The sequence below is a fragment of the Pezoporus occidentalis genome, unplaced genomic scaffold, assembly GCF_034315485.1.
Source record: "Pezoporus occidentalis ecotype Australia unplaced genomic scaffold, CSIRO_AGI_Poc_V1 ctg308, whole genome shotgun sequence".
Taxonomy (NCBI): domain Eukaryota; kingdom Metazoa; phylum Chordata; class Aves; order Psittaciformes; family Psittacidae; genus Pezoporus; species Pezoporus occidentalis.
Genome location: NW_026915030.1, coordinates 21,147 through 32,816, shown reverse-complemented (window position 1 = coordinate 32,816; position 11,670 = coordinate 21,147). Strand labels below are relative to the sequence as shown.

At 60.2% G+C, this 11,670-nt stretch overlaps 1 protein-coding gene and 1 long non-coding RNA gene across 4 annotated transcripts; one reads left to right on the top strand and one right to left on the bottom strand.

Moving 5' to 3' along the window:
* Nucleotides 1-6: 6 nt before the first annotated feature.
* On the top strand, nt 7-416 carry LOC134168294 (uncharacterized). Its single transcript, XR_009966485.1, has 2 exons — nt 7-102; nt 142-416. It is a non-coding gene; the product is annotated as an uncharacterized LOC134168294 (long non-coding RNA).
* An 873-nt stretch (nt 417-1,289) lies between these two features.
* GAS2L1 (growth arrest specific 2 like 1) lies at nt 1,290-11,543 on the bottom strand. 3 transcript variants are annotated; one of them, XM_062627789.1, is made up of 6 exons: nt 11,449-11,543; nt 10,049-10,677; nt 8,040-8,147; nt 7,813-7,909; nt 3,487-3,679; nt 1,290-2,074 (listed from the first exon to the last, which is right to left on the bottom strand). In XM_062627789.1, the coding sequence occupies exons 2-6, from the start codon at nt 10,673-10,675 to the stop codon at nt 1,297-1,299; spliced, it is 1,803 nt and encodes a 600-aa protein (XP_062483773.1). In that variant the 5' UTR covers nt 10,676-10,677; nt 11,449-11,543; the 3' UTR covers nt 1,290-1,296. The 3 variants fall into 3 exon arrangements, with proteins under 3 accessions (XP_062483773.1, XP_062483774.1, XP_062483775.1); XM_062627791.1 differs by having other exon boundaries at nt 1,439-2,074; nt 7,813-7,928; XM_062627790.1 differs by lacking the exon at nt 3,487-3,679 and having other exon boundaries at nt 7,813-7,928.
* Between the last annotated feature and the right edge of the window lie 127 nt (nt 11,544-11,670).

The following is an 11,670-nucleotide window of genomic DNA, read 5'->3' as shown; positions in this document are numbered from 1 at the left end:
GGGGGCTGCTGCTCTGCTTCACCCTGCGCCCATCCACCGCCCATGGTGGGCTCTGGGGGAGGGTTCAGCACCCATGGGCTCGCTCTGCAGCCATGGGAGAGGGTCTCCTCCTCATGGGAGCTGCTCCAGGGATCCCAGAAGGGCTCCAGGCTCTCAAACCTGAGGCTGTGCTTCCACGTGTAGCACAAAAAGGGCTTTTCCAGCCCCATCCAGCCCCTCTATGGGCCTGGGAGGGCTCCAAGCATCAATCATACTCCTCCCTCTGCCCCCTCCGAGCAGCCCCACGGCTCCCCACTGTCACCCATGGGTGCTGGCGAGGATGTGCTGCTCCTTCAACCCCTGAGCTCAAGCCATGGGTCACCCCTCCCTGGAAGCACTGGGTACAGGAGATATCTAATATATACACTAGAACTCTATGCTCTGGTCACGGTGAGTGATCCATGAAGGTGTTGTCTGCCCCCGGGGATGCTGCTGGGGTTGGGGGTCCCATGGGGTGAGCCCTGGCTGTGGAGATGGGCACCAGCACCCCCCCAGCACAGGGGCTCTGGCCCCCCATGGGGCGGTGCAGGGCTCTGGGATCCCCATAGTGGCTGTAGGATGGTCACCACCAGCAGGTCTCAACCCCACAGTGACCCACAGCCAGCCCTGCACAACAGCAGTGGGGCTGAGCCCCCTGCCATGGTAAAGCGCTGCCATGGGCTGCTGTGGAGACCTAGAGGGGTCCCCATGGCTGCAGGGGGTGCACCCTGAGCCCGGCTCTTCTCCCCATTGCTCCCAATGGAGGACCCCAGCCCTTTGGGCCGGGGGTCTCATCCCCTCCTGAGCAGGTCCGAGCCCAGGACACAGACTGGATGCACCGGGATCGGCTCCATTGGTCTTTACTGGCTGGGGGGGGGCACATGCGGGGCCAGGGGTGGGGGTCCCACCATAGGGACATCAGATGAGCTATATCCAGGCCTGATGGGCTGGAGAGAGGGAATGCAGGGTGGGACAGAGTCACCTCGGAGGAGGAGGGAGCAGGTGGAAAGGGGGTAAGAGAGGAGATGATGATGAGGATGAGGATGAAGGTGACCGAGAGGAGTGGACAGGAGAGGCGCAGCTGGGGTTGGAGCCGCTTCCTCTCCAGCCCTGTTCCCGTGTGCCCACGCTGCAGCTCCTTGCTCCGGCCCCGCTGCCTTTGTCCCCCACGGGACCGGGGCCCACCGCCAACAGTCCCCAAGCGCCGCAGGTCCGGGCCGGGTATCCGGTACCGCGGCTGCGGTCCGTCGGGGCCATCGCCATCACCCCGCGGGTGCCTCACGGCCACGAGTCCTCCTCCAGCCCCTGGTGCTCCCGCGGGGCCCAGGCGGGCTCCAGGAAGGAGGAGAGGACGCTCTGCAGAGCCCCCCACGGCCGGTGCCCCCCGGCCTTGGGGCTGCCGCGGGGGGGCGCTGCCCCACAGCCCCGCGGCGTGGGGATCCTCGACGGCTTCCTATGGGGCTGCGTGTCCAGGCGGGGCCGGGCGCGGGGCCGCGGCGGGGGGGGCTCGTCCTCCGCCGCTCCCCAGTCCGTGTCGGAGCCGGGGCCGTCGCCGCTCTCATCGGAGGAGCTGCAGGGAGGGGGCCGCGGCCCCGCACGGGCGGTGCGGGGGGGAGCGGCGGCTCCGGCCTTGGCGAAGACGCTGAGGGAGGATGAGGAGGAGCTGGAGGAGCAATAGGCGGAGTCGGCGGCGGGGGGCGCGGGGGGCGGCTCCGCCCGCTCCAGCTCGGCCATGGCGCGGGTGTTGGCGAGGAGCTCCCGCTCCAGCTCCCGCAGCAGCCGCTGCTCCTGAGCGGGCTCCAACCAGCGCGGGCCCCGCTCCGGCTCCTCCCGCGGCGGGGCGCGGCTCCACGAGTGCTGCCCGGCGGGGCCGCGGCTGATGAGGAGCAGCGGCTGCGCCCCGGGGCTGCGGGAGCGCTGCGGGGTGCGGGGAGGACCGGGGCTGCGGGAGCGCTGCGGCTCCGGCTCCTCGCGGGGTCTCGGGGCGCTCGAGGGGGCGCTGGGCACGGAGGAGGCCGAGGAGTCGCTGTCGCCCGAGCAGCGGCGGGCGCGGGGCCTGCGGGGACAGGGAAAGGAGGGGGGGGTCAGGGAGCATTGAAGCGGTACCCGTTGTACCCCAATGGTGACCCCCCTTGTACCCCAATGGTGACCCCCCCCCGTTGTACCTCAATGGTGACCCCCCCCTTGTACCCCAATGGTGACCCCCCCCCCGTTGTACCTCAATGGTGACCCCCCCGTTGTACCTCAATGGTGACCTCCCACCATTGTACCCCAATAGTGACCTCCCACCATTGCACTCCAATGGTGACCTCCTACCACTGCATCCCAATAGTGACCCCCATTGCACCCCAATAGTGACCCCCCCATTGTATCCGAATAGTGATCTCCATTGCACCCCAATAGTTACCCCCCCTGCACCTCAATAGTGACCCCCCCCACTGCATCCCTATAGTGGCCCCCCATTGTATCCCAGTAGTGATCCCCACTGCACCTCAATAGTGACCCCCCCCATTGCATCCCCATAGTCACCCACACTGACCCCAACACTGACCAAACACTGATGCCTATTGCCCCCCAACATTGCCACCCTATTGCACCCCAATATTGCCCCAACACTGCACCCATTATTGACCACTCCCCCATTCCCATTGTCCCCCATTGCTCCCCGTTACACACCCTCAGGCAACCTATTGTACCTCTTTGTCCCCCATTGTTCTGTTATTGCCCCCCATTGCTCCCCATTTCTCCCCCCACTGATCCCAACTGCACACCACCCTTGCTCTTCATTTCCCCTCATTGCCACCCTATTGCCCCTCCATTGCACCACTCCCACCATTGCCCCCACTGCACCCCTCCATTACACATCCCCTCTTACCCCCCATTATCCCATTCCAGACCCCACTGCCCCCATTCATCCCTATTACAACCCCCATTGATCTCCCAATGCACCCCCCATTGCCCCCCATTACACACCCCCATTCCCTCCATTGCCCCCTCACTGTCCTCCCATTCCACCTCCATTCACCCTATTGCCCCATTGCACCACCCCATTGCCCTAAAGTCCCCCTCATTCTTCACTCCCATTGCCCCCCATTGTCCCACCATTACACACACCATTGCCCCCCATTACATCCTCCCATTACAACCCCATTACACCCCCCATTGCCTCCCATTACAACCCCATTACACCCCCCATGGCCTCCCATTACAACCCCATTACATTCTCCCACTGCATCCCATTACAACCCCATTACATCCTCCCATTGCCCCCATTACAACCCCAATACATCCTCCCATTGCTTCCCATTACACCCCCTCACTGCCTCCCATTACACTCCCCCATTGCCTCCCATTACAACCCCATTACACCCCCCCATTACACCCCCATGTGGCTGGGCACTGCCATGGGTCTGATGTGTGCTGTGGGGCAGCAGTGGGTGCTCCCCCCATGCCCGCAGCGCCCGGTACCTGAGTGCGGTGCGTGCGGGGCTCCTGCCAGGGCTGCCAGGGCCGGTGTGTGGGGCTGAAGCCCTCCGCGGGGACCCCCCCTCCTGCCTGGAGCCAGGCCTGGGGGTGCCTGTGAGCCCCACGGCTCTGCTGGGGGGGCGCCGGGAGGGACCGGGGCTGGGGCAGGCGGGGGGAGCTCGGGACTGGCGGTGGGCTGCGAACAGAGGGGATGGGTCAGGGTCCATTGGCACCCATCGCACGCATGGTGACCCCATTGCACCATCGGCACCTATTGTACCCATTGGCACCTATTACACCCATTGGCACCCACTGCATGCATTGCACCTATTACACCCATTGGCACCCACTGCATGCATTGCACCCATTACACCCACTGGCATGCATTGCACCCATTGGCACCTATTACACCCAATTGGCACCCATTGAATGCATTGCACCCATTGGCACCTATTACACCCAAATGGCACCCATTGCATGCATTGCACCCATTACACCCACTGGCACTCACTGCATGCATTGCACCCATTACACCCACTGGCACTCACTGCATGCATTGCACCCATTACACCCAATTGGCAGCTATCGCATGCATTGCACCCACTGGCACCTATCACACTCAGTTGGCACCCATTCCATACATTGCATCCATTGGCATCCATTACACCCAACTGGCACCCATTGCATGCATTGCACCCATTGGCACCTATTACACCCAATTGGCGCCCATTGAATGCATTGCACCCATTGGCACCTATTACACCCAATTGGCACCCATTGAATGCATTGCACCCATTGGCACCTATTACACCCAATTGACAGCTATTGCATGGATTGCACCCACTGGCAGCTATTACACCCAAATGGCACCCATTGCATGCATTGCACCCATTACACCCACTGGCACTCATTGCATGCATTGCACCCATCATACCCAATTGGCAGCCATCACATGCATTGCACCCACTGGCACCTATTACACCCAAATGGCACCCATTGCATGCATTGCACCCATTACACCCACTGGCACCCATTGCATGCGTTGCACCCATCACACCCAATTGGCAGCTATCACATGCATTGCACCCACTGGCACCTATTACACCCAATTGGCACCCATTCCATACATTGCACCCACTGGCATCCATTACACCCAACTGGCACCCATTGCATGCATTGCACCCATTGGCACCTATTACACTCAATTGGCACCCATTGCATGCATTGCACCCATTACACCCAAATGGCAGCTATTGCATGCATTGCACACACTGGCACCTATTGCACCCATTGCATGCACTGCACCCATTACAGCCACTGGCACTCATTGCATACATTGCACCTATTGGCACCTATTACACCCAGTTGGCACCCATTCCATACATTGCACCCATTGGCACCCATTACACCCAACTGGCACCCATTGCATGCATTGCACCCATTGGCACCCATTACACCCAACTGGCACCCATTCCATACATTGCACCCATTGGCACCCATTACACCCAACTGGCACCCATTGCATGCATTGCACCCATTGGCACCTATTACACCCAATTGGCACCCATTGAATGCATTGCACCCATTGGCACCTATTACACCCACTTGGCACCCATTGAATGCATTGCACCCATTGGCACCTATTACACCCAATTGGCAGCTATTGCATGGATTGCACCCACTGGCACCTATTACACCCAAATGGCACCCATTGCATGCATTGCACCCATTACACCCACTGGCACCCATTGCATGCGTTGCACCCATCACACCCAATTGGCAGCTATCACATGCATTGCACCCACTGGCACCTATTACACCCAATTGGCACCCATTCCATACATTGCACCCACTGGCATCCATTACACCCAACTGGCACCCATTGCATGCATTGCATCCATTGGCACCTATTACACTCAACTGGCACCCATTGCATGCATTGCACCCATTACACCCAAATGGCAGCTACTGCATGCATTGCACACACTGGCACCTATTACACCCAAATAGCACCCATTGCATGCACTGCACCCATTACAGCCACTGGCACTCATTGCATACATTGCACCCATTGGCACCTATTACACCCAGTTGGCACCCATTCCATACATTGCACCCATTGGCACCCATTACACCCAACTGGCACCCATTGCATGCATTGCACCCATTGGCACCTATTACACCCAATTGGCACCCACTGCATGCATTGCACCCATTGGCACCTATTACACCCAATTGGCACCCACTGCATGCATTGCACCCATTGGCACCTATTACACCCAATTGGCACCCACTGCATGCATTGCACCCATTGACACCCATTACACCCAACTGGCACCCATTGCATGCATTGCACCCATTGGCACCCATTACACCCAGCTGGCACCCATTCCATGCATTTCACCCATTGGCACCCATTACACCCAACTGGCACCCACTGCATGCATTGCACCCATTGGCACCTATTACACCCAATTGGCACCCACTGCATGCATTGCACCCATTGGCACCTATTACACCCAATTGGCACCCACTGCATGCATTGCACCCATTGGCACCTATTACACCCAATTGGCACCCACTGCATGCATTGCACCCAGTGGCACCTATTACACCCAATTGGCACCCACTGCATGCATTGCACCCATTGGCACCTATTACACCCAATTGGCACCCACTGCATGCATTGCACCCATTGGCACCTATTACACCCAATTGGCACCCACTGCATGCATTGCACCCATTGACACCCATTACACCCAACTGGCACCCATTGCATGCATTGCACCCATTGACACCCATTACACCCAACTGGCACCCATTGCATGCATTGCACCCATTGCAATCATTGGCACCCATGGTGTCACTCACTCCATGTATTGCACCAACTGGCACCCATCGGCACCCACCGCATCCATTGGCACCCATCGCACCCACAGCCCCATCCCAACCAGGGGTCCCCAGGACGGGGTCACCACCTCCATTGCAGATGGGTCAGGGAAGGGAGGCCCAGAGCGGATGGACTGGGGAGAGGATGGGGCACTGCGAGAGGGCGTCACTATTATGGGATGTCACTGTTATGGGGTGCCATTGTTATGGGGTGTCACTGTTATGGGGTGTCACTGTTATGGGGTGTCACTGTTATGGGGTGTCACTGTTACGGGGTGTCACTGTTATGGGGTGTCACTGTTATGGGGTGTCTCTATTATGGGATGTCACTGTTATGGGGTGTCACTGTTATGGGGTGTCACTGTTACGGGGTGTCATTGTTAGGGGTGTCACTGTTACAGGGTGTCACTGTTATGGAGTGTCTCTATTATGGGATGTCACTGTTACAGGGTGTCGCTGTTTTGGGGTGTCGCTATTATGGGGTGTCACTATTATGGGGATGTTAATATTACGGGATATCACTGTTATGGGGTGTCACTATTATGGGGTGTCACTGTTACGGGGTGTCACTGTTATGAGGTGTCTCTACTCTGGGATGTCACTATTATGGGGTGTCACTTTTACAGGGTGTCACTGTTATGGGGTGTCACTGTTATGGGTGTCTATTATGGGATGTCACTGTTATGGGGTCTCACTGCTATGGGGTGTCTCTATTATGGGACGTTACTGTTATGGGATGTCACTGTTACGGGGTGTCAATATTACAAGGTGTCGTCGTTATGGGGCATCAATGTTATGGGGTGTCTCTATCATGGGATGTCACTATTATGGGATGCCACTGTTGTGGGGTGTCACTATTATGAACTGTCACTGTTAAGAGTTGTCACTATTATGGGGTGTCACTGTTATGGGGTATCACTTTTATGGGATGTCAGTATTATGGGGTGTCACTGTTATGGGGTATCACTTTCATGGGATGTCAGTATTGAGGGGTGTCACTGTTAAGGGATACCACTATTATGGGATGTCACTGTCATGGGGTGTCACTATTATGGGATGTCACTATTATGGGGTGTCACTGTTATAGGGTGTCCCTGTTATGGGATGTCACTATTATGGGATGCCACTGTTGTGGGGTGTCACTATTATGAACTGTCACTGTTAAGAGTTGTCACTATTATGGGGTGTCACTGTTATGGGGTATCACTTTTATGGGATGTCACTATTATGGGATGTCACTATTATGGGATGTCACTGTCATGGGGTGTCACTATTATGGGATGTCACTGTTATGGGGTGTCACTATTATGGGATATCACTGTTATGGGGTGTCACTATTATGGGATGTCACTGTCATGGGGTGTCACTATTATGGGATGTCACTGTCATGGGGTGTCACTATTATGGGATGTCACTGTTATGGGATGCTTGGGCACTCACCAAGTGAGGCGCAGCGGCACGGGTCGTGCTTGTCCAGGTAATGCTCCAGCGTGTCCCATCCGCCCCCCACGCGCACCATCACGTGGCTCCGGAGCACCTGCAGCCCCCCGGGACACCTGCGTCAGGGGGGGCACAGACACCCCCAGTGCCCTGTGTGGGGCAGCAGTGGGGACGCAATGGGGACACAAGGGGGGCACAATGGGGTCACGGTGGGTGCTGGCTCTTACCCGCACGAAGATGAGGGTGTTGGAGTCCCCCACTTTGTACTTCCCCTCTGAGACCTTGACCATGGGGAACTGGGAGGGGCAGGAGCAGCATTCCAGGATCTCCCGCACCTGCAGCGGGAGCGAGGGATCAGTGGGGCCAGACCCTGCTATGGGGCAGCCCCTAGGATGGGTGCACCCAGAGGGGACAGCGGAGCTCCCTGGGTGCCACCCCTGCAGCACCCACAACCCATGGGAGATGGACCTTGGGGGGGTCCTATGGACACCCACCCCTTAGCAGGCTGAGAATGGGCACAACTCACTCCATCTGCCACCTATGGAGCCCACGTGTGCCCGGACCCTGGTGTGGGGAGCACAGAGCACCCCAAAGCTGGGAACATCCCTCCCTGACCCATGGGGGGTTTGAGCACCCCACTATGGGGCAGGGACCCCCAGCATCCCATGAGCACCCATAGAAAGGGATTAAATCCCACCCCCCTCAACATAACAAGACAAGGGGAGGGTTCGGGCGGTTCCCCCCCCCCATAACAGGGGACCCCATAGCAGAGGTGCCCCCACAGCTCCCTGCCTGCTCTGTGCCTCCTGCCTGCGCTGACGTCAGGGATCAGGCCGGGATCCAGGGGGGATGCAGGGACACGGCCACATCCTGCCCTGGCCTTAGGGCCACGGAGGGCAGGGGGGGCTCGGGGGGTCCTGACCCTGCTGCCCCCCTAGGACACACACAACGGCTCCATGGGTCCGGATGCGGCCCCACAGGCTCCTCCCCGGCTCCGGCGCTGCCCATAAAAGCCCATGGAGAGGAATTACGCAGCCCGGAAAAATGCGGCGCTGGGATGGGGGGGAGCCGACAAGAGGCAGGATGTGACCCCCCCCCCCCCAATCCCCTTCCTCAGCATCCCCAATGGGGAATGGGGGTCTCATTGGAGGTGCTCTGAGTTTAGGGCTCAGGGGAGGGAATTCCCCCCCCCCCGTGTCCCTGTGTTAATCCGGCTCCTGCTCCCAGCCCAGCTCTAATCCCCGCTGAGCCGGGCGGGGGGGGGGGCACCCCCTTGTCATGGCTGTTTGTCCCCATGTCCCTCTGTCTGTCCCCATGGTGCTGGCGGGGGGGGGGGGCAGGTCCTGTGCCCCCCATTGCCATGGGGAGGAGGGGATGCAGGGACAGGGGGTGACGCTGGGGTCCCGTCTGTCCCCTCCCAGTCATTGTGGCCATGGCCACCCCCCCCACATAACCCATCCTGACGTCAGGAGGCCACTGAGGACCTCCCACCGGCCACCAAGAGCCCCATTGGGTGGATAGAGAGGACCTCCTATGGGTCATAGGGACCTCCCCTGGACCATAGAGCACCCAGTGGGTGGGTAGAACCTCCCATGAGCCATAGGCACCTCCCCTCGACCATAGAGCACCCATTGGGTGGATGGAGAGGATCTCCTATGGGCCATAGGGATGGGTGGGACCTCCCCTGGACCATAGGGCACCCATTGGGTAGATGAGAGGACCTCCCATGGGCCTCAGAGCCATAGAGCACCCCATTGGGTGGACAGAGAGGACCTCCCATGGGCCTCAGAGCCATAGAGCACCCCATTGGGTGGATGCAGAGGACCTCCCATGGGCCATAGGGACCTCCCCTGGACCATAGAGCACCCATTGGGTAGATGGAGAGGACCTCCCATGGGCCTCACAGCCATAGAGCACCCCATTGGGTGGATGCAGAGGACCTCCCATGGGCCATAGGGACCTCCCCTGGACCATAGAGCACCCATTGGGTAGATGGAGAGGATCTCCTATGGGCCATAGGGATGGGTGGGACCTCCCCTGGACCATAGAGCACCCATTGGGTAGATGGGGAGGACCTCCCATGGGCCTCAGAGCCATAGAGCACCCCACTGGGTGGATAAGGAGGACATCCCATGGGCCATAGGGACCTCCCCTGGTCCACAGAGCACCCCACTGAGTGTAGAGAGAGGCCCATAGAGCCCGTTGGGTGAAGCGCTGGCCCCACAGTGGGTCTCACCAGCTCATCCAGGTTCTTCAGGTCGCAGAGGGAGATGGGTCGGGCCTGCCCGGGGTACGAGGGTGCTTGTGGGTCCCGGCCCTCCTGGCGCCGGGTCCCCGTTGGGTCCCTCATCTCCTCCTCGATCTCCTCCTCCATCTGGATGAGCATGGGGGCCAACATGCCGAACCTGGCTCCCCGCCGCGCCACCTCCAGCAGGCAGAGCACAAAGTTCTTCTCGTTCTTCTTCAGCACCAGGTCGTTGGTCTCGAACATGAGCACGTCCTGGATGCCCAGCTCCTGCCGGCACCACCGGATGAAGTTGGAGACGTTATCCCTGGCCACGAAGGAGCCGGGCGCCACGTTCTTGGCCTGGAACTGCACCTCGTTGCGGGGGACGCGGGCGCCCGGCTCCGGGTGCCGGCGCTGGAAGGCGCGGGCGCTGCGGGTGACGTTGTTGGCGTGGCGGCAGAGGTGAGCGCCCGTCTCCAGGCTCTCCAGGAACGTATCCGCATGGATGTCCAGGTCGTAGAGGGTGTTGAACCACTCGGCCAGGTCCTCCTTCATGGCCTCCAGGTACTCCTCACTTGAGCGGAAGGGACGGATGCTCTTGGAAGCAGCCGACTGGATGTGGCTGGGGTCGGCCATGGCTGCGGATGGATGGATGGATGGATGGATGGATGGATGGATGGATGGATGGATGGATGGATGGGGGGGGGGAGTATTTACCTTGCCTTGGTGTGTCCCCTCCCCGTGCCTCAGTTTCCCCTCACCCATAGACAGGTCCCCCCATGCTGAATGAGTCAGCTGCCCAGTCATGGTGTGCATCACCCCCCTGGGGAGGCCCGTGATGGAGCCATAGATACCCCCCTATTAGGGGTGCACTGGGGGATACCCCCATGGCTCCCCCCATCCAGCGGGGGGGGGGTAGAAATACAAGAGCTGGTGAATCCCCTCCTGGGGGTGCCCCAGTGACCCCCCCATTGCTCTGTGTGTGCACATCCTCCACTCCAGCCCCATGCCGGGGAGTGGGGGGGGGGTGTCTTCCTTTGGGGGTGTCAATACCCGGGGTCTCCCTTCCCTTTGCAGGGGAGTCCCCTGTGCCGGGGGTGTCTATGTCCCTGCATGGGGAGGGGGGTTCCTACTCAAGCCCCATACCGGGAGGGAGCCCTTCCCTTGGGAGATCCCTGTTTGGGGGGGGGGGGGGGCTGTTTCTACCAAGGTCCCACTCCCCTTTATTGGGGGGTCTATAGTTGGGGTCCCCCTTCCCTTTGCAGGGGGGTCCCCTCTGCTGGGGTGTTTGGGGGGGGGGGGAGATTCAGCACCTGCGCGGCCGATGCCGACATGGGGGGGGGGGGGGCACACACACACACAGACACGGACCCAAGGACCGGTGTCGTCCCCCCCCCCCCATCCCGCACTCACCGCCCGCTCCTCACTGCGCTACCGCCGCTCGGGGCCGCTCCTCCCGCCCGCTGCGCTCGGGGGGGGCCCCGCGGCCGCCATGCGGGGAGCGCCCGCCCCGCCCCGGCCGGGAAGTTGGAGGCGGGACACGGAGAAGAAAGGGGGGGGGGGAAACGGGGCGGGCGGGACGAAACGGCCCCCCCACCACCACCCTCTTCCTCCGCACTGGCTGCATGGCC

Excerpts from the sequence above, each read along its gene's own strand:
- GAS2L1 (XM_062627789.1), bottom strand. The coding sequence starts at position 10,675 with ATGGCCGACCCCAGCCACATCCAGTCGGCTGCTTCCAAGAGCATCCGT. Across the intron at positions 3,680-7,812 it reads GTGCCGCTGCGCCTCACTTG|CCCACCGCCAGTCCCGAGCT; the intron begins GTGAGTGCCCAA and ends CTCTGTTCGCAG. Across the intron at positions 2,075-3,486 it reads CCCGCACGCACCGCACTCAG|GCCCCGCGCCCGCCGCTGCT; the intron begins GTACCGGGCGCT and ends CTGTCCCCGCAG.